The following is a 27,560-nucleotide window of genomic DNA, read 5'->3' as shown; positions in this document are numbered from 1 at the left end:
GCCTTATGAGGGAAAGGCTGTAATAGCTAGTCTGTGGTGAAGACTGGAAAATAGTACCCTCTGCTTCTTGTGCAAGGAAGCAGGCGTTACTCTGTAGTCTTGTAGATGATTTCTGTGCTGGTAGGGAAAGTCCTAGTTATGGTCTCTGATTTTGCAATCATACCTCCTTCCCTGCCCATAAATCTGGATGGAGAAATGCATCCTGCAGCTGGCTGTGCAGGGACAGGTACTTGTTTGTTGGTCTGGGAGCTAGATCTGCAACTGATTTTTCAAACTCACTTGGGCTTAAATAGGAGCTGAGACTATGCACAGTGAAAACTAAGGAGTGCTGCATGTGGACAGGTGCTGAGCAGAAAGAAGCCAGGAAAACTTCCAATTCCAGCAGTTGTACACTAGCCAAAGGCTTCCAGATTCAGTTGTTTGAGATTAAGAACTAATAAGCAGGAGCAGAAACTGGAGATGCTAATCATTCTGCAGGCTGTCAGCAAGTGGCGTGTCAGATTGCCACTGCATAATATCTTGCACAGTGGTTTAGTCTTCTGGGAGTTATAAAGCATTTGGAGAGAGAGAATGCAGTGTTTCACAGTGAGTTGTATGGATGCAGCCTAAGACGATGCCAATGACATCAGCTCAAAACAAATCCTGTCCTCCTACACACAACATGAGAATCACACAGTCTTTATCTGAATCTAAAAACTGTGCATCTCATATCCTTAAGTGTATACTTTCGAGTGAGGCTGGAAAGAGGAGTCCAACAGTCAGCTAAGTCATCCATGTTATGGTGAATGTTTACTGACAGTGAGGGGAATAAGGCGATAATTTTGTTTTCCTTAGACCTGGTGGGAAAGCAACACTGGTGTTACCAGTCACTTCTCTCCTGTGAGAGTCCTAAAAATTGACAGAGATAGCTCATCTGTAATAGGCACCACAGGAGCTTCAGTTACATCCCTGCCCATGCAGGACAGGTGACTTGGTATCACAACCTCCTACCTTAAAATGGAGGTTTCCTATTTACTTTCCAAGTAACCCTTTTAAAAAAATACTCATAAAGAGCTAATATACAACAACTGAATGAGTTCTGTGGCACCAGCATCAACCCCTGTCATCTGTAGGAATATCAAATGTAATTGCAAGTAATTATCATCCCACATACTGCCTGAATTCAAAACAAAATTCTTTAACAAAAAAACTGATTGGAAACAATTTTAAAATGTTGAAAATTGAGTGTTTGGAGGGGTTTTTTTTTTTAGGTTGATTTTTTTTTTTGTTCTGTTTGTTTAATTAATGCCAAGGCTGTGTTCTCTTTATGAGGGCAGCAATTCACTGGCCAATGTTTTCCTGACATGGTTTACCTTGTTGCCACACACAGAATCACCAAATGGGCCAGGTTGGAGGGGACTACAGCAGGCTACCTGGTCTAGCCTATCTACGCGAGCAGGCCCATCCTAGAGTACAGGACTGGCACAGGATTGAGTCCAGATGCTCCTGGCATCTCTACGCGAGGGAGGCTCCAGAACGTCTCTGGGACATCTGTTCCAGTGCACAGAACCCGCACAGCAAAGAAGCTCCTTCTCATGTTCATGGGGAACTTGCAGTGCATCAATTTTCTGCCCGTTGTCTCTTGTCCTGCGCAGAGCCCGGCACGGCGCGGCCCCGCGGCACGCCCGCCCGCTGAGGCCCCCGCACGGGGCCGCCCCCGCCGCCCGGCAAGGGGCCCCACAGCGCCCCCGCGCGCTCGGCTCCCACCCCACCCCCGCCCCGCCAATCCAGCACGGCGCGGGCCCGTCACGTGCCGCGCCCGCCGCCCAATGGGCGAAGGCGGCGGCGCCCGGCTGGATTCAAACGCGGCGCGGAGCCAGCGCGGCCGCGCCCATGGAGCCGCGGCTGGTGGGGCCCGGGCCGTACCGCGCCACCCGCCTGGTGAGTGCCCCCGCCGCCGTCCCCGACACCGCCGCCCTCCCGCGTCGCCGTCCCCGACACCGCCGCCCTCCCGCGCCGCTGTCCCCCGCGGCCACTCGCCCTCCGACCTCCTGGTGCCGGCCGCTGCTCCCAGGCCGCGTCTCTGCGGGGCGGAGGCGCCCGCGGCTGGCGCGGGGCAGAGGCCGGCAGGGCGGAGCGGCAGGTTGAGCCTTTTGTCCCGGTAAAACCTAAGGGAGGCTAGAGCTGTATCCCTAGGTCCGCTGGTAGTATGGGGCTAAATATTTCAGCCACCTAAACCTGGTGTTTGTTCTCGGGTCGCCACAGTTTAAATCCTGGGCTTAGGTTTCGGTGTTGTTGTGAACGCAGACGGTGACAAAAGGGTGTAGCTCTGTTTACAGAGCCGGCTGCGTTCTGGCCGCAGGAAAACCTGGGGGGAGAGCTCCCGTAACGACTGGCTTTGTTCTTTCCCAGTGGAACGAGATAATCGAGCTCTTCCGTGCTGGGATGCCCTTACGGAAGCATCGCTGTCGTTTCAAGAGCTACGAGCGATGCTTCAAAGCCTCGGAGGCAGTGGAATGTTTGCATGAGCTGCTTGGCTCTAACCAAAATTTTGGCCCAGAAGTGACTCGCGATCAAACGGTTAAGCTGCTTAAAAAATTCCTGAAAAATCATGTAATCGAAGATATTAAAGGAAGGTGGGGCAAAGAGGACTTTGAAGACGATGGCCGTTTATATAGGTAAGCCTCTATAGGGTGATAAAAAACCCCTAGTTTTTTGGAAACAGGGTATAATAACTCTTGCTCGTGTCTTACAAGCATTTTTGTAGAATGCCTCTGAAAAGTGTTGACACGTTTTCCCCTTTTCCTTTTAAAGACTTTAATTTTCTTAGTAATGGGTAGCTGTCGTGACTTCATGTTTGTCTTCAGTTTTCTTGTCTATTCTGAAATGTTTTTGAAGGTCACTTCTATTCAGTTGCATTCTTTGAATATCAACAAAAGCTTTTGCAGCTTTCAAATGGTATTGAGTTCTCATTGCTGATGGCAGACATCAGGTTTGTTGGTGCTGGAAGAGTACATATTAGGACACATAGGTGGAAGTGAGAATGCCATTGGTCACCCAGCTCCAATTGTCCTCCTTCACCCCAACCTCCTGACTATTTTGGTTGCTATTTCCATCTTCTTCGGAGAAAAGAGAAAGGCCTTCTGAATCTAAGAAATTTATAACATTTTTTATGCTCCTTAGTTTGTAGATGGACAAGGGACAAAGCTTTATTTGCTTATCCTCAAGGTTGGTTCCTTACTAATCCCTGTTGAACATCTCAGCTGGTGGCTTGTTAACAGAGGAGAAGAAATTTCAGTGTAATAAAAGCTTAGCATTAATGGACTGGATTCTTTGACCTCTCGTGACCTCAGTTAAGGTTTGAGTGGACAGAAGTTGCAGGGTTTGAATTTGTACCATCTTCTAGTGTCCTGTTTGGTGCAGAAGTATTATAAAGATCACCATTACTTCAAGTCTAGATCTGTAACTTTTATCATGGTGGCCCTTCTTTTGAGGAAATGGGAGTTCTCATCATGCAAAACATTAGGGAAAATAGGCTAGCAATAAGTTTATGCTTCTACTTGTTATAGCTATTATTACATACTCAAATTTTACCTATTCATTTTAAGTAATGATTTCTTAATATTCTCTTTGGGGAAATATGTAGAACTGAATTCCCACTTGATATATATTGAGTCAATTTTTCATTTTGCTCTATTGATCTTTTTATTTCTGGTATTAATTCTTGTCAAAAGATTTATTATGGGGTTTGATAACTGCTGGTGTTATTCTGTATTTCTTTGGTTTGGTTTTGCTGTGTTTGTGTGGCTGTGGGGTTTTTTGTTCATTTTGCATTAGCATGAGTATATGTTGAAATTATTTTGTTCTTTTATTTATTTGTATTTTCAGTCATGACTTTACTGAGCTGCAGGCTGTGGAAGTTGGCTGGGTGAAATATTTCTGTTCTAATTTTCTGCATGCTCTGCCTACTGATCTGCTATTGGGCAACAGAACTCTTGTTATATATTTTGCTGTGATGTTCTTTCTCCCTCTCCCACTGAAAAAATAACTAACTGAACTTTTTTCAGTTAAAAATTTATACCTTTCATGCATCTTGAACTGGAGCCAGCTTTTTTCCTCACTGGGCTTGGTGCAGAAATAAGCTACATACGTTATTCGCGGCTTTAAGTATCAAGACATGCTTCTCCCCTGTTTAAGCAGTTAGACGCAGGTTTTCCAGCCTATTTTAGTGCCGTATTCAATGTCCTGGCAGCTCCCTCTGGTGGGCTATCCTAATGCTACATGTAAAATACGGAGTGTTTTCTCCTCACAGTGCTGATGGAGGTAGTTGGACGAGTCAATTCTACTGACGGTGCTAACTTTGGAAAAGTTACATGCTTCGTACCTTCTGTATAAATTTATGTGTTAACATGCTGTAATGGCACGCTGTGGTACACAGTTGTGTCACTCATTTACTTCACATGTAAGTGTAGCTGTCTGCTCTTGTTCATCCACAGAGTGTGCAAAAGAAATATTGCCAAAAGCTGGATTGCGTGAGAATATTTGGCAAGTATTAAACATGAAGATGAGATCTAATGTGACTTCTAAAAATAGCAAAGACTTATCAGTGTGTCCTGACTTACTGGCTCAGCTGAGTCTACAATAATGAATGAGAAGTTACAGTTTTGGGAGCTGTTGGGCTTTATACTTTTTTTTGGAATCTAAGCCAGTCTATTGAAAGCAAAGGGGTTAGCACTGTTGCAATGATAGCAATCTTTCGGGAATTCTGCAGTAATATTGTTACATCTTGGACATCACTGCTAGTTGACTTTGTTCAGGATCCTTTGTTCTGGACACAAACAGGTATCTCTAGTTTCTCTTTTTATAAACTCCCCAAACTAGTGTTGCTGGCTATAACCAATTCTGATCTTGGTGTGTCAGCCTTGGTGTGTTTCTCGATCCTTTGCTTTGAGTGACATTTATCCTTCTTCATCTAGATCTTGCTGTAATGCTACCTGAGAAAGGGGAATGCCCCTCCTTTTTCTGACTGTAAGAACAACTTCTTTTACTGATTGTTTGCAAATCAGGGCAGCAAATGACACAAAGCTAAAAATTGTGAAGAACTGGAGAAGAAACAGGAAACTACTGAGAATAGTGTAAGGCAAAGGAAAAAGGCTTGCAGATATGTGGGTATGTTCTATTTTAACATTAAACTCTTAAGAAATAACAAATATCTGAAAAATGGTTGAGAACACTCAACAGCTGAACATCTGCCATGTAGTCTGGCTTACCATTAAAAAACAGAGTAAATCTTGCAGGATGAGAGTCAGGTACTTGCTTCGGGTTCTGGGGGTTTGTCTGACGGGGGTGATATCTCTGTGTTGCAGATGTGCTGTTGAAGGGCACTGTGGAATATGCTCAGTGTGTGTGGTCAAAACAATGTCTTTAACCATTCAGTGTAACAGTACTGGACTAACCAAACTGCAGAATAAATCTAAATGAAAAACTTATTAAATGTTTCAAGTGCCTTTAGAGGATGAGGTGACATTTTGGAGAAACTTGAGAGTTTCTCAAGCATTTTTTCTGGGAGGATACATATGTATACTTTCCAGCAGTGTGCAAGTTTTTGTTGCAAAGTCACTGACGTATCTGTCTTTTACATTCTGTTTTAAAAAAGTTAATGAGGCTTAAGCAGTTGCTTAAAGCATCAGCAATCTCAGCATCTAAAACCTGGGTGTGCAAGTCAACAGGATTGGACCTGGACCAGTCTGAAGAGGTGTTTCCATTGAACTGATTTGTCTTTCTGATACGCTGTCATTAGTTCCTTTGTACATGCTCTGACCTGAGCTTAGCAATAATTTGGTGCTGGTCAGCCTGGATAGTTTGTTTTCCTTCTTTTCTACAAGGGCTGGTTTAGGGCTTATTTCTGCTAATTTCTTCAAGGCACTTCTTGAAATGCCTTAAGAAGTCAAATAGTTACCTGCAAAACCAGCTGGAAAAAAGAACTGCAGGATATGATCCAGAAAAGAACTGCAGGATATGATCTTCGCACAGAAAGCATGTAAACGCAGAAGGACCTGGTAATGTGGGCAAAACTTTGTGTGGACACTTGCATGCACTCTAACTAAGTCTGAGTGTTAGTCATGTGACTTAGCTATGTAGCTTTTCTTTAGGAAATGCATGCTAACAAAGCACTTGACATGGGGGAAAACATCCCCACGGCTTTTTCAGCAGAATCAACATCTCTTAGTGAAAAATCTATGTCATTGTCTATGCAAAGACCACTAGTGCTATAAGAGATGCACTGGGGAGCAGAGATTCACCCAAGGCTCAGCTGTGTCATGGGAGGTACAAAGCACCTGAACTGTTGTGGAGCAGCAGCTGGAGGGCAAACAAGACACTCCACGACGTTTTACATATCATGCAACACCAATCTACAGCGAACTAAGTTGGGCTGTGAATGTCCAAAGCATTTGTGTTTTTTTTTGCATGTGAAGGCTGACTACAGTTTTGCATTGGTAAATAGGGATTAGATTGGCGTTCAGAGACTTTAAAAATGTTCTCTAATTGTAGATTTCCTCCTTCCTCGCCACTGAAGTCATACCCAAAGAAACCTTCATGTGGAAAGGAAGTAATTAAATTTCCAGACTGGAATGAACCAAGGGCTGGCCCTTCTCAAGAACCCATCCCAGTGAAATCCGTCGCAATGGTAAGGCACCCAGTTTTATTTCCCCAGATAAAAGCATATTTGGAAAGCAAAACTGAGCTGATGACCTCTGTGCTGTGTCACAAAATACTTGCTTGTAAAATTAAATGCTAAATATTTTTATTCTAAACTTTTGTGAAGTTAAGTTTCTCTTAAAATTTGCCGGAGAAGTAGTATTTTAGTGGTTTTTGTGCTATACATTAAAATGCCCTCAGGAACCTGAGTTCCATATGGGTGTATTTTCCCATATTTCATTTCAGTTTGCTGAAATTCCAATAGGGCATTTATTATATTACCAGACAAAATAGTCACACTGTAACTCTTATTTGGACACTTCAGATAACAGAATATATACAGTTATTACAACATTCCTAGCTGCTGTAAGTACTGACTCAATTTCCTTTTTTATAAGGAATATGTTTTGGCTAAGGAGCAGTGGTCCTGATTTTTCAGTTATCCTTTGTAAGCTCAGGAAGTCATCTGGCCTCATACTTATCTGGATTGATCCAGCCTTTATAAAATTGTTGGAAAAACTTGGTTTTATTAGTAAACCAAAATTGTATCAACTGTTCACCTTGACATAGTAAAAGAATAGGCTTCTGGAGTTGTGTATATTCTGAAGTCTTACTCCAGTGTATCTTATATGTGTGCGTTCTCATAATTTGTGAACTAAGGATTTCATTGATGATTTTTGCCTTTCTATTACTGCCCTGCAGAGCAGGAGTCTAGCCTTAGATTTTTTAATAAACCATAGTCTATTTGGAAAAGTAGCTCCTACCATTTTGCTGAATATCTAAATGTTCTGAATGAATGGTTATTCCATACTTACAGTCCAACTGTGTACAAATCAAGTGTACTCTTCATGTACAGCAAGCTTCTGAAGAGGAAAGGCATGGTCCTTAGTGCTTCAATAGTAGATAGAAGAAAAGATGGTGCCAAAAGGAGAAGAAAAGATGGTGCCAAAGACAGGAAATGAGAATGAGAAGGTGGAGTATTTTAGTTACTGAGCAAGTATCTGTTGAAGGTGTAACATATTACAGCCTCCAGCTGTGCCCTGAATTTCCATCCAAGCATCCTGGCCTGATAAGAATTAGCAAAAGTCTGCGTCTGACTTGTATGCAACAGCATAGAGTTTGGCATAGCTCAAAATCTCTTCCATTGGCAGTTTGGATTAATACAGTGGACTGTAAGTGAGGCAAAGCTACTAGCTTCTTTCTGCTGCCTCTTTTATAATTAGGTCTAGCTTCCAATGCAATGCTGAAGTAGACAGCTGAAAATTATGGTACCTTGAATTGCTTCAGCATCAATCTGAGCACTTAGTGGCTGTGTGTAGATTGATGAGCATGGTTGTATGTCATGAAATACTGATGTGAAAGACCAGACCCTTAATTTCAGAGGGTACTATTTGCTTCCAACTAGCTCTAGTCTAGTCTGCCATGGAATGAGAGACAATTAGTGCTTGGAGTATTTAAGTGCATTCCTGGAATGCATTTTGTGGTCTGGTTATAAGGAAAACTTTTAATGTGCTTTAGTGCTGGTCTGTAGTGTAAATCAAAGAGCTGGAATGATTAGGAGTTTTCCCTTGAAAAGAATGCTGCTGATACAAGCTGCAGTGTATGTCTACCCATTGATACCTTGATGACAATGTTCAAGAATAAACTTGGATATGGAGGTTGCATAAAGTATAGTGGTCTTCTTCACTCTCAGCTTTACTTTACACTTTTGTAATGGTAGACTAGATCTGACGGGTGCCTTCAGATGTAGTGATTTGCTTTTACTTTCTTTATGTATAGAACCTGTTATTAAACTTAATGTTTAGTTTTTTTAGTATATGCTGAGCAAGGATTTTTTTTCTAATTCGTTGGTATCATAATTCTCCAGTAACTTTTCCATAAACAGATGGTTAATCTTAAAATGGCAGATGAACTGATTTTAATCATGAATAGGGCCTGAACATAGGATTAAAGGCCATTGACTCCGGAACTCTAATGGTTATTCTGACACATATAATTTTTCAGCTTTGGAACAAGTTATGGAATTGAGAAGCAATGTGTAAGATTGAGAAAATATTTCATTTCTCTTAGACACAAATACTTACCTTGCATCCTGAAGACTTCACTGGAATTTAAGAACACTTGCAATTTTGTACTATAAATGTTTTATACTGTTTAACACTTGAAAAGCCACCAGTTAATGAGGAGGGTTTTTTCTGATTTCAGAACTCTGAGATGTGGTACAAGCGACACAGCATAGCTATCGGGGAAGTACCAGCATGCAAACTTGTGTTCCGCAGAGAACTAACACAAACAAATATAGAAGAGATATGGAAATCCATGACTTTATCACGGTGAGTATACTTATGAGTCATTTGCTCTTATAGTAAAACTGTGTAGTAGGTAATAGTCTTGTCTGTCTATCTTCTCTGGTAATACTTGTAATTTCACCCACTCACTTTTTATCGTTGCCTTCAAAGCCATAGTGTCTAGACTAACTCTACCACTTGTTATTTGGCTAGCAAACTCAGCAAATAAAGTCTGAAAAAAAACTTCACTGTGCTTAGTACCTTTTGACTTCTGCACATTGTGTTATACAATTCTTTGTTGTGTGGGCTTTGTCTTGTTTAATCACTTTTTTTCTCTGTCTCTTTTTCTTGTTGCTAGGAAATAAAAGCACTTATGTAGAAGTGCTATGGAATCTTTCAATGGCAAGTACAATACTTTGTATGAGATAAATGGCATAGCTAGTTGAGTGCTGAAGCTTTGAGATTCAGCTTAGAGATTCATTTACTACATTCAAATGGAATCTCCTATGCAAAGTTAAAGCTATTGCTTTGGACTATTTCTGCAGAGGAAGAAATAATATACACTAATGATATTACAGCATGACTTTAGTGTAAACCTAGCACATTATCTGCACGTAATGTGCTTGGTGCTGAGGTGAGCAGTTTTGGTGACAGCATGATGGGCAGCAGACGGCATGTGTATTCTGGGTTTCCTGAACCAAGGAAACTTCAGGGGAATGGAGAGACACCCTGGTAGACTAGAGCTCACATGGAAGCAGCTGATAGGACCTGGACAAGTGAGACCAGGGGCAGTGGTGGCCAAGCCCTCCTTCACATAAAGCTCCCTATAGAGCTCTACCAACCAAAAGACCATGGTGGGCAAACAGGGTTGGCACAGCAGATTGTGTGGAAGGATGCTGAAACCCTGACAGCTTGATCAGTGAGCAGTAGCATTCATGTGACAGAAAGTCCTGGACTCTTTAAGTTTGATGATTGACACTGGAATTCCCACAGTTCTGTGCTGGAAAAGTATGACTGTGGGAATAGGGAGACTCACAACTGACACTGAATTTGTTTGAAATTTTCTGCTCAAGCTGGATGTGCTTAAAGCTATGAAGCCCAATGGGATTAATCCCAGGGTATTGAAAGAGCTGGATGATGTTATTGCAGGATCTTTCTCCTTATTTTTTCATTTATCTTGGAATTCTAGAGAGGCCTCTGTTGTCTGGAAGATGGCAACTATTTTCTCAACTTTAAGAAAGCAAAGAACAAAGACCTTGTTAATTACAGGCCTGTCAGTATCACTTCAGTGCCTGTAAAATTATGGAAAATTATTCTGGGAGTTAATAATAAAATATTTGAGAGACACACAGTCATTGGACATAGCCAGCACAGTTTCAAAAAGGGAAAATACTATGTAACAAATTTAATTTTCTTTTATGACAAGGTCACCCATCTAGTTGACCAAGGGAAACCAGTTGATGTGGTTTATTTGCATTTAAGCAAAGCTTTTGATGTTGTCTCTCAGAGTATCCTTCTAGATAAATTGTCCAGAATGCAGCTTGATGAGCCCCATAATATTGTTGGGTGAGCAGCTGGCTCTTGGGTCAAGCACAAAGGATTGTGGTAAATGTGGTCATCTCTGGTGGGCAGTCATCACTGGGGCTCTGCAGGGCTCCATTCTAGGGCCAGAGCTCTTTCATGTTTTCGTAAATGATATGGATGGGGGAATTGAATGTACCTTAAGTTTGTCCATGATACTAGGTTAGAAGGAACTTTGGACTCCTTCAAGGGTGGACAGGGCCTGCAGTGAGATCTGGATAAAGAGCCTCTGGTACAGTCACCAAAGGCTTTGAGAAAGCTGAGGGGTGCCCTCACTGCAGCCTACAGTTTCTGGAGAGGGGAGTGGGGGGAGATGTGGAAGATCTCTGGTGACCAGTGATAGGACAAGGAGATGGAATCAAGCAGCTGGGGAGGTTCAGACTCCACATTAGGAAAAGGTTCTTCACTTAGAGAGTAACTGGGCACTGGAACTGCCTCCCTGAAGAAGTGGGCACAGCACCAAGCCCTACAGAGTTCAAAGAGCATGTTGGCTGTGCTTTCAGTTACATGGTATAGTTTTAGGTATTAAAATTACTAGACCTTTTCTAGGTATAAAACAAAACTTTTTTAGGGCTACGAAGATTGTGAAGGGTCTAGAAGGGAAGACATGAGGAGTGGTTGAGATCTTCTGGCTTCTTAACTTGGAGAAGAGGATGCTGAGAGGACATTGCAGTGCAATCTGTGATGGGAAGTAGAGGAGAATACACTGATCTCTTCTCTGTGGTGGCCCGTGACAGGACTGAGGGAATGGCTTGAGGTTGTCACTGGAGGTTCAGGTTGGATATTAGGAAAAGAGTCCTCATCCAGGGAGTGGTTGGGCACTGGAACAAGCTCCCCAGGCAAGTGGTCACAGCACATAAGACAGAGTTCAACGGGTGTTTGGACAGTGCTCTCAGGCATGTAGTATAATTTTTGTGGTTGTGCTGTGAAGAGCCAGGAGTTGACCTTTGTGGATCCCTTCCAGTTTCAGGCATTCTATAAATCTAGGCAGTTTTGTGAGAAGCAGGAATTGAGCTGAATGGTCCTTATGGCTGTCATTCAACTGGAGATATTCTCTATGAAATGAATTTTTTTTCTGAATTGTATCCTAATTGTATCCTAATACCTCGTGTTTGCCTTTTCCAGATTAGATGGTGTATGACCTATGTTTATGTATTTTTGCAGATTACAAAAGGTGTTGGGTTTGGATTCTCTGGATGAAGTGTTAGACACAAAACTTGTGAATTCAAAACATATAGTTCAAAATGTATATAATGTCAATAAGCAAGGCATTGTCACTTTAGAGGACAAATCAAGTGAGTATTTTAGAAATTTTCTTTTTTTTTTTAAATATTGCAATCTACTTTGTAAAAACTCTAGTTTTTATAATGCTATTGTTTTTAAAATGCTATTGTTCTCCTCTGGTATCCCAGTAGTGAGAGTCAGCATTTATTCTATATTTACTCTCTTAAACAGATTCTGGCTTTAGTAGGGCTGAAAAATGAATGTAAGACAGCAGCAACTTTTTACCATTTATAAATACAGAGATATTAATCACTTCAAGGTAACTTTCTTGGCCCTAACCTTTTAATTACCCAAACTGGAGTGTTTACATGAAGAAAAATTGTATTAAAAGTACATTGACAGATCCAAAATGTACATTGGGAGAGTTTTCGGTATTAAAAATTGTGAGAGAGCGAAGATGTACATTGAGAGAGTTTTGAGTTTTTAAGCTATTGCCATTTTTAAAAGTGGTTTACACATCAGAGAAAAAATAAAGCATCTTTACTGCTCTGATCTATCACAATATTATTGCCACCAAGATTTTAATGAGATTTGCATAGAAATTTAAATATGACATTAAAACCTGGTTTGGTTGTGAATAAAACTGCCTTCAGAGCATATCTGTGCTCATTTCAAAGGCAGTTGGACCATCTCAAAATATCAACTTTCTCCTAGCAGAAATGGCAAAACTGAATATATGAGTGCTTTTCGTCATCTTGGGTACAAAGTAAACACTTCATCGTATAGCACCAGGGAAGGCTGTATCTAGAACTGGTTTAGTCTGACTTTTTTTTTTTTTTTTTTTAGAGTAGGTAAAAGATTTGTGATATGACCTGTTTTGCTGATTGAGCTGCAAAGGCAGAATGTGTAACTGTATGATAGTAGTGCAGGTACTGAAGTATAGATGTAATTCAGGCTGGATCCTACATTAAGGTATAGCCTGCCTTTGGAGTCACTTGATTTACCACACAGGAGGAATGTTAAATTGTTTTCAGATTTGCTTTTGTCTAACAGTTGAATATTTTTCTTGTTTTTTCTTTTTTGTCATTTTAATTTCTGTTTCTTCCCTTTGCAGAGGAACTACCTCATTGGATATTATCTGCAATGAAATGTCTAGTAAATTGTAAGTAAATTCAGAAGGGGAGAAAGATCCCACAAACAATCCACCCCCCAAAAAATAAATTGAACTGACTGTGTCTATACCACTCTATTAAATCCTGTATACAATGATTTTTTAAAAGAAGGTTGGAAAAGACTTGTCAGAATATATTCTCCTTCCAGTGTAGCTTATTTAAATTAATTATATAAAGGTTTAGCTAGTCTATTAATGTTTTTCCTCTACTTTGTATCTTCACTAGACCTATTGGGAATAGATCAGTAAGTAGTAGATCAATAAAGTTTCACTTATTTTGAAGAATTAATCTTTTTTTTGATTTTTTTTCCCCTCTAATGATCCATTTAATGGGCTGGATTAGAAAACACTGATCTGCTCAGTGGCTGAAAATCAATATTCTCTCTCTTTTTTGCTCCTTTTTGTTTTTTGTTTTTTTTTTTTTTTTTTTTTTTTTTGTTCTTTGCAGGGCCCAGCTGTTCAGATCTGAAGCAGCCTACGTACTCAGGCTTTGAAAGAGATGTCTTCAAAACGATAGTGGACTACTTTAGCCAGATGACAGAACCTCTTCTCACATTTAATTTTTTTGATGTTTTTGTTAGTGTGTTAGGTAAGTAGTTTGGAATCCAATGAAAAAAAATATTCTTTAGAGTTAATTTTCTGGAGTTATTTTACCTTAAATAATATCACAGATTAATTATTTAGGGCCTGTCCTTTCCATTCTACATAGAGAACAGTTTAATATTTAAATTTATTTCATATCACACAGTGGTTTTATTTTTGTGAGTTTTTAATCACATTAGTTCAAGTTTTTCATTGCTTGTCTTTGTATTATTAAAGGCCTCTGTTCATTGCTCAGCATGCAACAGATGGATTTTAATAGATTTTTCTTTTTTTACAAGTGCTTAAATGTCTTAAAAACTCTCATAAGCTTTTAGAAATTGCTTGACTGAAGTCTAGATTAGAAAGGATTAGGGCTTTAAGCAGAGTTTTTAACCCTGGAAATATGATATTTAAAGGTAATTGAAATACTATGTTGCTTTAATTTAGAAATGTCATTAACTAATGTAGTGTTTAAAAGAAGCAATGTTTTAGTTATTAAATAGAACTTTCCAGAGTTCACACTATATTAAAATTGACAATTCTGATCCTACGGATGGCTTACTGAAAGACAGTAAATAGAAAGACAGTAAATAGTAAGACAGTAAATATTTGATTATATTTTATGTAATCAAATTTCAGAAAGAACAATTGAGTTGAAAAGTAAACCCGCTTTGTAGCATGTTAGTTTTTTGAGCTTCTTTCTGTGTGAACAACAGTGTTTTTAGTAAACTATTGAGATGAGTAAGGAATCTAGAATGACACTTCTGTTTCTGGAGTTTAGTATATATACTTTGTGAATTGTCAATCTTGCTTCATATGGAATATAAATCAATTTTCTGACTTATTTTTTTAATCAGCTCTTGTTTATGTCTTTAAAACTTATTCTTCTGCTTTCATATTCTGTTTCTATTTGCTTTTCCATTTTTTTTCACATCTTTCAGGTTTTACTACTATCATTTCACACCATTTTGTAAATGTAAAAGTAGAAGAAAGAATTCATGCCAGTATGTATGTGGAAGCAATGAAAATTGTACTATGTTTCAAGAAGTCAAACATTAATTTTGTGATCTCTTTAAAAAAAAGTGAAGTGTTGATATGGAATCATTCCTTACTCTTCTAAGCATATGCATCAATATGCATGCCAAATCTTCCTTTGAAGTTAGAAAAAGCTTTACTATGAAAATTAGCTTCAGTATTTTACCCCTCTCCTTGAAATGTCTTACCTAGTCCACACTTCTTTTCCAATAAGAAACAGTTTCCATCATGGAGTTTACCAGAATGGTGGATGAGGAGATAGCAGTGGATACTGTTTATGTTGAAAGCAGTAAGGCTTTCAACACTTGTGTTCCATTTCATCCTTCTAGGAAGTACAGGCTGGATAGGTGGGTAGTGAGGTAAACTCAGAAATCCGTTCAGTTGCTGGGCTCAGAGGGTTGTGATCTGTGGCACAAAGTCTGGCTGGATGTCAGTCAGTGGGAAGCATGCCAGGGCTGGTAGTGTGGCCAGTAATGATTACCACTTTGTTAATGACCAGGGAGGTGGCACATTCTGTCCTTAACTTGGGCACAGTGCCCTAAACAAGCATGCAAATTAAAATGGGGAAGAGTAGCTTATGCAGCAGTGTTGTAGTACCATGCAGAATAACCTGGACTGGCTGCAGAAATGGGTAAACAGGAATTAGAAAAGAAGAAATGTCAATTCCTCTCCTGAGGAGGAATAAGCAGAATTAGGCACAGATTTAATATCTATAGGTGTGAGGCACATGTATAAGCACATTTTCTTTCCCTGTGATTGTTGTCACAGACGTAACAATTTATCTAACATGGTTGCTATATCTGTGCATACCATTCAGTTGCATTTAGTGCTGAGGTAATAAAAGAGCAAAGGATGAAAAAAAATGCTGTAATTTTTAGTGTATTCTAATATTTAGAGTTATTGATTATGGCTATCAATGTCTTCCAGTGCATCAGAAGAAGATCTTCTAAAAACTTAAGTCCTAGTAGTCCAAATCTAGTGATATCTTTCTGGTCTCATTGGGGAATGGAGCTCTAAGGCAATCTTGAGTGAATAAGAAGGGAATTTTGGGAGTTAGATTAAGAAATGTTATGTTAAATGTTATGGAAATATATAACTGAGAAATGTTCCCCAACCTTCTGATCTCATATAAACCAGGACTGCTGCAAAAACCCAGCAAGGCTGTAGAAGCTCTTCAGATATCTTGCCTCCTACTGCCGCCAGAAAATAGGAAAAGACTACAGCTTTTGGTGAGAATGATGGCAAGAATTAGTCTAAACCAGGATTTGCCACGTCTTTCTGAATCAGTGAGGACCAGAACTTTGGTATGTATAAGTGTAAGGTAAAAGGTCTGGACAGACTTTTGGAGAACCGGTTAAAGATTCTTACTGGAGAGTATGAACAAAATACAATATGCTTGTTTGGGGAATTGGTTTGTATGTCCCAGCTATTTGGAAAGCTAATCTGGATTTGAATAAAGTGGGATTTCATGGCAATTTGTGAGCACACAAAGAATTTGCTCAGAATTTAGAGGTTTCCTTACCTTTCCAAGTTAAATCACCACTGAATTCACTATTGAGTAGGAAAAAAGCACAAACAAACAAGCAACCCCCAAGAACAATCAAAATCAACCAAAAAAACAAAGCAGATGAAGTCTCTGGTGTTCTTTATCACTTCAGACAGTGTGAATGAAAAAGACTGCCTGTTTCAGTCATAGCTAAAAATATGGAGATGAATGTTCTGATTGATCTGTTTTCAGCCATTCAAAAAAACTAAAATCCCACCTGTTTATTTCAGTAGTTGTTTTTTTTTCACCACACACAGAAGTGTCTTAAAGTAAGCTCCAATTTTTGCTAATTCTTCTGTAGGAAATATGTAGTGATATCACTACACTGATGTGTGCAACAACACCTTATTACAAAGTCATTAGGTATAACTTAACTATTCTGACGAGCTAACAACATGTATTTATTTTGTTTAATTTAAAAGTCTTTGAAAATTAAGTGCAATGGAAAACTAAGCTGCAGAGCTATTCTCTAAAAACCATATAACAGCATGTACAAATCTAAATGTGCTCCACAGCAATTAAGTTTTTAGAGAACTCTGAATAGCATTTGATTAAAATAATTAAATTTTTTACTGCCAAGGTTATAATTTAATTAACTGTAAGTGGTCTTTTCATTAAAATTATTGTTGTAATTGAAGTGAATCCTTGTAGTCTGAGTGTTTTGTACAAAGTATTAATTCAGCATTGTAATGTATATTGTAATGTATGGTACATCACAAAAGTCTTTATTAAAATCTTCTGTGATTTTAATGTTATAAGTGATTGGTGCACAAACAGAAACTCTTGTAACTGAGTGCTTGAGCACAAGACTACCTGAAGTTAACTACACCTGATATTTTATTTGATGATTTCAGAATAGTGGTTTCAGGTTTTCTCTCTGGTGCCTAATTTCTATTAAATTCCTGTGTTATTTTAAAAAGAATCTCTAAATACATATACCCTCTTTAAATAGCCATGTGAAGTGGCTATTTGACAAAGTCTTGAGAATAAAATGGAATTCATTCATTCCATATCTAAAGTCAGGAGTGGATTATCTGTATGAAGCAGGAGCAATCTTCAGTGCACTCACATGTCACTGTATATAATACATCTAAAAAAATACTGATATGTTTGAAGTACAGTAAGTATTGTGACGTTAAAATATTTGTTCTAAAAGTTCACTTTTTAAATGTAGCCTGATTCTCTACTCCTCACTCCCAAACAGAAACATATATTATAATGGTGTGTGTATTTTCCCTCAGATGGTTCAGGCATTTTCCCGTTGTATTCTCTGCTCAAAGGATGAAATAGACTTGGATGAACTTCTTGCTGCTAAACTAGTATCTTTTCTAATGGATAATTATCAAGAGATCTTAAGTGTTCCTTCTGCATTAAAGTCTTCCATAGAGGATCATGTTGTACATCTCCAGAGAGTCCAAGTAAGTATCTAGTGAAAAAGCCTCTTTTGTCTCTCTGTTTCTAGATTGAACTTATCCTTTGTTCTCCGAAGATCGACAATTCTTACAAGGTTTTGTTCTGTCTCTGTTAGCTTTTGAGATCTAATTAATTTTGACTACTGATATTCAAGCACAATTATATGTTTAAATAAAACTAAACAAATATTGAATTTGTTTAGAGATGAGAAAGCTCAGATATGTTTTCCTGTTTGTCAGCACTATCTTCCCATGGAATGGGCAAACTATGTTTGTGGTAGTGAAGAAAACAGAATTATTATAAAGTGTTTTCATTCTTGTTCTTTTTTTTTTCCCCCTTTAGAACCATCCTTACTTGCTCAGTTTTTTCATCTGTTTCCTGATACCGTAATTTCTTTTTGTTCAAAGATGATTTTTAGTTCTTTTGTTTATTTCCTACTAGAAAAGTAATTTTGAACTTATTTCAAAAGCTGAATAGGGTTCCTTTCTGTCATGTTTTTTGACTTACTGGAATTCACTCAATTAGGGCTGGAGATAAAAATTACAGTTCAAGCTCTGTTCAGTATTTCTTCTACTTAATGTCTTGGAGTGGTCAATTGATTAAGGCAATCTATGCAAGTGTTTTGCAGAAAACCTAGCAATTTTTTTTTTTTTTTTTATTGTATCTTCAGATAAAATATGCTGGGGCTGATAGTGATGCAACACTTCCTCCTCCATCATTTTGTCACCAAATCACTACAGGTGAATTTGAATACCAAAGGACAACTGGCTCTCAAGAACCACTGGCAGCTTTGTTGGAAGAAATTGTAATGAATAAAGAAATATCTTTGAAGGATAAAAAGAAGAAGCTTAAGCAAGTAAATAAATTTTTCTCCAGTTTCTAATTTCAATTTGAAAATATTTATCAAGTCTTAGACATGCATTCTTCTAGAGAAATACTGAAATTTGAAACAGTGGCTACACATGGGGATGTCAAGATTTATAATACATACAACTATGCTGTGATGAATCAACCCAAATCAGAAATACTGCCTAATTTTCTATATAGCAGTGTAGAAAGTCCATTAGCGATATAATTTCCCCATCCCAGAAATGCAAGCTTCCCTTTAATAGTTTATTGTACGTGTTTGAATAAATTCTTAATTTGAATTAATGTACTTTTCTAGTTTCAGAAATCTTACCCTGAAGTGTACAGAGTACGATTTCCTAGCCCTGAGACTGAAGCGATGCTATTTCCTGAAAAAACTAAACAGAAACCACCAATACTGATGTGGGCCTTAAAAAAGCCTTTTCAGCCGTTTCACAGAACCAGAAGCTTTCGGATGTAAATGGTTTGAAATATATCAGCAAACAGAGACACAGTGTATTATCAATGGATCTCATGCAAAAGGAGCCTGAGCAGCATGTGGTTACTCAAAAAACCTACTGGGGATACTGCTAAGATTATAGAAAATGTTGAAAGAAGAGGAGAATATTGAGGTTGTAGTAATGTGAACCTCTATCAGTATTTTTGTAAAGCATTATTTTTTAAAATGTCTGTTACTTTAAAACAAGCAAAAAAAACAGAAAAAAAAACTAAACAAACAAACCCACCGCACACTCAAGGGGATTATTCTATATATGGGTGATAATGTACACTTGCTGTGGTTTGTTTTGACTATAATTTTAAGGCCTAAATGTATTTGAATGTAATGTATTTTTTGTAATTAGTCAAGAGCTTTTTACCCTCCCTGAAAATGAGTGTCTTGCATAAACTAGGCTGTATTAGTGCACATATAGTGTGAGGAATTAACTTACTGTACATGCTTGAAAAAGTATGAAACACTGGATTTTGCTTTGCTTTTTGTGAGAGATTAATATTAAAAGTTCGTGATGCAATCAATTGGCTGTTTGCACCCCTCAACCACAGGGGAAGGGGAGTGTTTTTGGGTATGTGGTTATGCAACTTTTTGGTCTGCCTGGGTGCAGAGGGGATGAGCACCCATCACCAGAGGATGACCATGACAAACCCTTTATGTAGCAGCAAGCTAGGGTTTGAGACAGATAAGGGAAAACACCTCCAAGAAGCATATCCTGCAATTTTGCTGGTTTGCTGGTTTTTATCATGCCAATTTCCTCCCTTACACAACTGGCTCAGGCAGAAGATTCTCTCCCATCCTGAGAGGTACAGGAGCATTCACACTTAGGCCTGAGGGTGTTTATCCCTTCTGTTAAGGCAGAACTGGCTCAACTAAGCTGGCATGACAGAGGTGGGTCGTGTCTGCCTCCAGACTTATTTCTTGGGCCTGCCGCCAGAGGACTGCAAATGATCCACAGTGGAGCAAGGGACATTGTAAAACTCCTCCCTGAGGAGAAATACCTCGGCATTCCCACCTGAACCTGTGGAACCGATTGGACTTTGGGTTTCAGGGATTTCCCTTGGCCTTAATGGATTGAAATTGTAACTGTTACTTCAACCACTGGACATCTAAATTGCAACAATCAGGTTTCATAGGGTGGTGATACGTTTCCTCTTCACTATCTGTTCTTATTCTTTCTTTTTATTTTCCTTGTATATTTTCTCAGGTGTAATCATTTTACTTTTATATTGCTCTATTTCTATAGATAATAACCAAATCTGTTACATATTTCCTCTCCATTTTAACCAAATTATTCCAAAATGAACCTGTTATCTGTCTGCCTGTCTGTCTGTATCTATCTATCTAATCTTTTTATTTATAAAACCCCCACCATTCATTCAGTGTTGCATCACTCAAGTCTGCCCTGAGGGATCTGTTAACAGGAACCTCAGTTAACCTGCCTCAGGGGCAGATTGTAACATTGCTGACCCTAACTATTTTTGAAAAGTAGTTCTCAATTTCCTGATTCATATGGTGCATTACAGGTTGAGTGTACTTTCTTTCAAATTCCATTAACTTTTTGTAATGCTGACCTATTCTGATAGGCAACGCAGCCTTTTCCTCCTATTTTCTTACTGCAAATTGTACAAAGCTGGGTGCTTGACAATAGAATGTACTTTATCAGAAAATTTTAAAGCCTTGAGGTTCCTCTAAAAATGGAATTCAAATATTGAAGTGGCATTGTAGCGTACATGCATTTATGGATTTGATTAATTTTGCATTATGAAATCTAGTGTGCCTATATCCTGATTGTACATATTGTAGTTGATTCTGAGACCACTTTTTTATCTATTAAAGCATTGCTCTTTTCCTGTACATACCTAGAGTCATGAGTTCATGCTATTCATTAGAGATTTGAAAACCAGCATTTCATAGCATATTGAATGTCAGGGTAGTCTGTGCTGGAGAGAAGACACCTGACATCAACAAATTTCTGAAATTTTAGTAGAAAATGTAATGCAGTATTGACAGCATTTGTACCTTGCTAACTTCCTGACCAGTCAGTAAGTTTCATTATGTACATTACAAGGTGGTTACTTCTTGGGTTATAGATGGGGTTATTTCTTAGGCAGTGTGATATTGAACAGTACATCCTTTCATGATGTGTTCTCACAGAGATATTTGGACTTCATATCGATAATCTTAAGCAAATTTGATACAGAAAGATACACTTTTTAATTAAGAAAACATAAAAATTACTTTTAAAAATGATCTGAGGCCATTTCTAACCTTTTGTGCTAGGTCTTCAAGGGTGAGAAAATCTTAGATATGTCATAGAATTCTGTGTATGTTTACATGCTGTCAAACTTTGACTGCAACTAAACTACTCACATGTATTTTGTTACTTAAGTAATCCATGGAGTATAATAAAGAGCAAGGCTGCTTGGAAGCAAGTCTTGCATAAAAGTGGAAGCCCATCCTAAGGGATCTCTGCCACCACTTTCTAAATTGCAGAGGAGAAGTTGAAGCCAATCTATCTGCCATTTGAAATAATCTTACTGCCTGCCAATAAGCCTTCTGCTGTCCTGTTGAAATTTCCCTATTATCCCTTTTAAAAATATGTAGCCTTCCTGAGTCTATTTTAAATAGCAATTAAAGTTTACTAATTAGTTTTCATGATGAGAAGCTGAAGATAAGACTTATGATTTTATGAATTATCATTCTTTTGTTTCAGAGATCTATGACTGTGGTAAAAAAAACCCTAAAAAGTCCATTTGCTCACAATTTCCAAGGCTGTGAAAAATACAAAATATCTTTGAAAAGCTTGAAGAAACTGTAGGGAGAGAATTTTATTTGAGATCATAATCTCACAGACTGAATTTCAACTGTGCTCCTGTCTTGGGAGACATTTTAGAAAAACTTTCAAGAGCAGAAGTTATGGGAGTATGGCTCCTTATTACAGCTGAACCTAGTACAAATATGCAAGATGAATAGGGTAGGAACACAAAAGTAAGGTTAGCTAGGTAAATTTGCCTATTCTTTCCAGGGCGTAGGTTAGAAAAAGTAAGCTTGAAACCTAATTCAGGGAAGACTCTAAGCTTGGTAAAATATCTCAGAAAAAAACAGAGATTCTCTAACTCTAAACTGTAGGCAATAGAAACTTTACTTTTGATATTAGCTTTCTCAGGAATTTAGTATTTACTTCTGTGTTAAAGCCATGTGATGTCTTGATATTGCCAAGACTGAACATCATTCCCTCCCCTGGGTTTATTTCCCTTGTACCATGAGGCCCACAAGCCAAACTTTGTTTTGCTTCTCCTAGTGACTGTTCTGAAGCCCCTCACTAAATGGAGCTGACTTTTTTTTAAAGCAGATCAGGAGGAAGACTCAAGGCAGATGTTGCTGCTTTTTTGGTCTGGTTAAACATCTTTAAAGATATTTATCATCTAAGTGGAGCATGTGGTGTAGTCTTGTACGTAAGTAGGAGCTAATTCTTCTCAAATTTGGATAATATTTAACTTTGTAGTACTACAAGTACTTTGTAGTACTTGTAGTACTAGTGTAATGCCACTAGTTGTCAAGGCAGTATTAGACTTTTTGAGCAAGATCCTGCAGCAGAAACATTGTATGGGAGTGGTTTTTTGTGTCTTGCTTTGTTTTTGGTTTTTTTTGGGTTTTTTTTTGTTTTGTTTGGTTTTGGTTTTGTTTTGTTTTGTTTTGTTTTGTTGTTTGGTTTTTGTGGGGGTTTTTTGATCAGTGGGTTGGTTTGGTTTTGTTTTGGTTTTTCTGCTGTGATCTTTGCCTCCTGCAGAGCAATTTTTTTTCCTCACCTTCTACTTCACCTTGAGCATAACATCTCTCCTGACCGACTGGTTATTAATGACATATCTGACAGTTTTGCTGCAGTACTTCCTCAAAAGGTATTTATCTTCCTTTCTTGAGAGGGGGCCGAGTCTTCGCTTAACATTACTCTTTCTCCTTCCACAAACACAGCTTGTTGCAGCTCCTAAATTAACAATCAGCCATCTGCAAAACCCTTTAGTCTAGTCCTGTGCTTTTGATTGAGTAATAGCTGCAATTCTTATTTGCTAATATGTAAAGATTATTTAATTGCTCATATTTTATGGGAGGTCTCTTTAACTCCTCATTGATGTATCAGGATTGTGGTATCAGCTGTTTACATTAATGACTACAGAGAATGATTGATGACTAATGTTATTTTCTGAAATTATTTTCAGACGTTACTTCACTTCATATAAGAGGAAGCTTAGGCAAAATCTATGTGATCTTGCCTTCGTATTCTACTATATGGGAAAAGGAACTAAAGTGAAGTAAATAGTATGTTAATATACCACACTTTTTAATTTATTGTGGTGATATATCATAGCCTTTTCTGCCCATCTTTTATGTGAATATGTTTTTCATTGTAAGAGAATTTTTCTCTTTATCAGAGACTATGCTAACTCAAATAACTGGCTTTATTTCTTGATCACAATTTTTGGGGTTTCCTATTGCCTGAGAGCCTAGGATTCTAGCTCTAGGAAACCTCATGTCTTAGATTTAAAATCCATAAACTCACAGATGAAACCCTGTAGGGATTTCATTACTTTGGAACTTTTGGTGTACTTTATAATAGCTGTCATGCAATGACGCTACTATTTTCATGAATTCATTAGTCTTGAGGCAGAAGTGGGAGGAGAGAAGCTTTTCAGAAAAAGAAAGCTTATTAAGTGGGTTATACTGCAAATCTATTTCCAAAGATTTGCAAATCTTTGAAAATAGATTTGCAATATGATATTTTTAATTGACATCTTCTGTATTAGATGTCAGTTTTGGGGCTTGATTTTTTTTTTTCTTCAGAATCTGATATAGAATAGTTGTGCATCTAGGACATCTTCACTTTCCATATAAATCATGTTTTAGAAGATGAGTGTTGCATTCTACTGACTAAAAGGAATTGACTGATTTACTAAATATAATTGTACAAAATTATGTGACATAACTTCCTTTTCATGAGTTTTTATTTGTGTATTTAACTCACATGTAATATTGCCAAGCTAATTAAATAAAAAAGAGAAGACTTTGTATGTGTTTAAAAAGAAGGACACTGGTACATGTTTGTGAAGTCCTTTCTAAAAGTAATCAAAAGAGGCAGGATATTTAAACAATGTTGATTCCAGACAGTAATATTCAATTTCTTTGGTTGAAAAGGCTTTTTTCAAACTTTTCATATCTAAAGCTGAAAAAATCTCTTGATTGTCCTGACAAAGTTAGAAAAATAGCAGAACAGTGTCAAAAGCATGATTTTTCAAGACAGTAATTGAGCCCAATAGCCAATAGTAAATGAGTCTGATGGCAAAATGGAGAAAAAATGATTCAGAATTTTTGTGGGAAAACAAAGTGTAATAGTAGAACTAAAGTCTATTAAATATGTTGTTTTAATTGTTTATAGAGAACATACTCTTGCATAGCAGACTTGCTTTCCTTAGCAATAGAGCTTACACATTTCTTTTATAATGTTTGTTGGGTTTTGCTGAAAGTTTAATGAAGGTGGGTTATTTATATAGAAGATTTATGTAAATTAACAATAGACTTAGCTCTTGTCTGTTTTTTACAAATTCCTTGGAAGAACTGATAGAGCCAAGGATATGGCCAAATATTGTGGATACAATAAGCTCATTATAGCATTTCATTTAGTAGCATTTGATTAAATTATTCCTGGATAATGCTCAGTAAGTGTTTAATGATTAAGAACTGCCTTAATGTGCAGGTAAGGGATAATATTGGAGAGATGCCTTATGGGTTTTTGCATCAAATCAATATATATACTTTCCTATCAGTTGGTTTTCTTTGAGGATGTGAAAACAAAAATCTTTTAGCATTGTTAGCTAATCTTATGAGTGTTTTCAGATTGTTCAGTAACAAGAGAGGCATAAATATGGAACAGCACAGGTCGAAAATAAATTCTAACATGGCCACTTCTTACTTAAATGTCTGACAAAAAAATACGTAGGTTGTGTAAGAAAGAAAAGAAAAGGAAGGAAAGACTATGTTCTGGAAAATCACAGATCTATAAAAAGTTTCTTTTACAGTCAACAAGGCTTCCTGACATAATGCTGAGGCAAAGGGGCTAATGTGGTTTTTGACAGTCTAAATTGGAGATTGTTATATAAAATCAGATGACTCATCTCATGGGACCTCTACTCTCAGTACTGTCTGACATTAGAGAATTGCATTTTTTGCAGCTTTTATAAAACTAGATTATGCAAAATATTTTGAACTATTTCCTTCAACTGAGAATTCGCATTACATCAGTCTTTCCCATTTATCAGAAAAAAACCCCCAGAATCACAGATCATTTCTTGAACTCTGAACTTTGTTCAGGGGTTCACTTGATTATCTTGTGGGGTACATTACAATGAAGCAGTACTTGATAAGCAGCAGATTTGAGTTGAGAAGGCAGTATAATACTCTTTGGGTAGAAGATGGAGCTGAATGTGTTTTGGGATTTTTTTATGTTCAGGCTACTGAATGATAGAATATGATGAGTATAACTCTTCCTTGTGTCTTCAGAAGACATTTTTGATAGATATTTACTGAAACCCAAGTCACTAAGCTCAAGGCATAGTGAGAAAAGGGTAAGTATTATGACTCATCATCTGTAGAAGACTGGACAAAATCTCACTGCTCTTCAGTCTGCATGCTATGGATTTTCATAAGTGAGTCACACATCCATTTAAGTTCATTAGCTTCAGTCAGTGTCTTGATATTTAGCGGATGATGGGAAACAGTTTATTTTTTCATTTCTCTCTTGATTTTTGAGCCACCTAAAGAAAACAACTACTTTTTCTTCTTCAGTCAGATCCCAGTACTTATGGCAAATAAGGATCACATTTTGAGTTGCCATGACATGACTGATTCTGGGGATAATGGAAGTCATCTCTGCTCTGCCTAGTAGTCTGGTCAAGGAGGACAAGGTATGTCTCTGGTATGCTGCAGTTGTGTTCCCTGGGTTGAGGCAGAGAGTAAGATACACAGAAGCATGATCTGGTGGCTGGTATGAGATATAGTAACATAGATGCTAATTTAAGGCTGTCTAAGGCTATGTACTGCTGCTTCTTTTTGAGAGTTTTTACACTTTATAACTGTGATTTGAAATCACTTCAAGGTTTTCTGAAACTTCAGTGGTGACTAAGAGAGAAGGTTCTGGGAATCATTCATGGGCTTTCCTGCTGAATAGAGGAAGAACTGACCTTGATACTTCTAGGCAGACTCCAAAGCAACAATGTAATGTATTTATAGCTTTTATGCTTTACCCCCCCCCCCTTTTTTTTTAACCTGAGTATTTATTCATGTGAGGATCTGGCCTTGTGAATGACTAGGACTTGTGTGATTTCAAGGATATTTAAAGTGCTAGTTTTTAAACTTAATTTCAAAAAAAAAACAGTAGTTCTGAGTCCTTTAGCTGTTTTTATATTCAAACACTGGTGAGCTAATAAGTAGTGGGATCATTAGTTTCTTCTTTATTATAATGTCTTGCAGCATATTAATTTCCTGTAAGAGATTGTGAAGAATCACATGTCCTTTTTATGTTGAGATCTATGAAAAATATTTTGGGAAACTGAAAAATTCCTGCTTTTTCTCATGCTCAATGAATTTTTAATACTTGTGTGCCACTTCAGATGCTTGATAATTTGTGACCCAGCAGAGGTCAGCCTTGTGGCATTTTTCAAAACAAATGCTCAAAGAAATTAAGTAGAGCCAAAGTTCTTATTGTAATAAGTCTTTGGAATTTTATTTCATAAAATAAATTCCTGCAAATTAGAGTTGATGTGATATTCCTGTGTTGTAGCTAGATGTATGACTTAAACATCTCAGAGAAACTTCTATTTATGTAATAGGGATATTAATAGCTTTATAAAATTGTTACAAATAGTTTAAAATATTTGCCTTTTTGGTATTCTGAAATAGTTACAAAGACAGCATTTTTTCTTTTGGGATGCTTAAAAATTTGAAATTTAAGGAGTTGAGGGAAAACATTGTTCAAACCCTACTCCAGCTCAAAAGCACTAATGATTTGTTTACATTGTAAAACGCTATTGCCATTTTGTATCTCAGTGACGGCTTCTTTAATACTAATAAGGGTCGAATATTTTATAAACTTGATGACTCAGATCATAATTCTTCTCAAGAACAGTGGCTGTCCTGTCTTAAATTGGATTACTGGTTTGTAAGTTCTGCTTCAATAGGCAGTCTCAGGAGTGCCTGATTTAATTGCTCTTTGCTCTGCCTGACCATAATCTCTGTACCTTGAACTAACACCAGAGTAGTTTTACCCAGGTAGACGGTAGAACTGAACATAGAACAACATCATTGTCAAGGCTGCAGCTGAGTTTTCTGCAATAGAAGATGATAAAATGACTTGAGAATTACATTGGGAACTGGGAAAACATGTTGTTGCCTTTTGTTTAGCCAGTTCACTTTCTGAACAGCTCAAAGATGTTTTACTCCTTTATTGTTAGTACATTTTTTGTGCACTCTGAAGCTGGTTTCCAGATGTTAAAAACCCTGTGATAAGAACAATATTTCGAGGCTTTGCAGTGGCTGATAACATATTCTGTGTCTTGCAGCAGCTAGTTGGCATAAGAAAATCAGTCTCAGGAATAAACACTCTGCTTTTTAGTACTTGCTTTTCTTTAAGAA

At 37.7% G+C, this 27,560-nt stretch overlaps 1 protein-coding gene across 1 annotated transcript; it reads left to right on the top strand.

Annotated features, from left to right (window-relative positions):
• The first annotated feature begins 1,479 nt into the window (after nucleotides 1–1,479).
• On the top strand, nucleotides 1,480–20,614 carry DEPDC1B (DEP domain containing 1B). Its single transcript, XM_063181369.1, has 11 exons — nucleotides 1,480–2,122; nucleotides 2,342–2,657; nucleotides 6,532–6,667; nucleotides 8,884–9,011; nucleotides 11,712–11,842; nucleotides 12,886–12,933; nucleotides 13,391–13,531; nucleotides 15,697–15,863; nucleotides 17,347–17,523; nucleotides 18,189–18,374; nucleotides 18,684–20,614. Exons 1-11 carry the CDS (start codon nucleotides 1,480–1,482, stop codon nucleotides 18,843–18,845), a joined length of 2,235 nt encoding a protein of 744 aa, XP_063037439.1. The 3' UTR covers nucleotides 18,846–20,614.
• The last annotated feature ends 6,946 nt before the right edge of the window (nucleotides 20,615–27,560 follow it).

Source organism: Melospiza melodia, chromosome Z, assembly GCF_035770615.1.
Source record: "Melospiza melodia melodia isolate bMelMel2 chromosome Z, bMelMel2.pri, whole genome shotgun sequence".
In the NCBI taxonomy this organism is placed as follows: Eukaryota; Metazoa; Chordata; class Aves; order Passeriformes; family Passerellidae; genus Melospiza; species Melospiza melodia.
The sequence above is the reverse complement of the archived record's forward strand: the minus strand, read 5'-3'. Positions and strand labels throughout refer to the sequence as shown.

Bases quoted from the DNA above. Each gene is read 5' to 3' on its own strand.
- DEPDC1B (XM_063181369.1), top strand. From the start codon at position 1,480: ATGCTCCTGGCATCTCTACGCGAGGGAGGCTCCAGAACGTCTCTGGGA. The intron at 9,012-11,711 runs GTGAGTATACTT...GTATTTTTGCAG, and splicing joins AAATCCATGACTTTATCACG to ATTACAAAAGGTGTTGGGTT. The intron at 18,375-18,683 runs GTAAATAAATTT...GTACTTTTCTAG, and splicing joins AAAAGAAGAAGCTTAAGCAA to TTTCAGAAATCTTACCCTGA.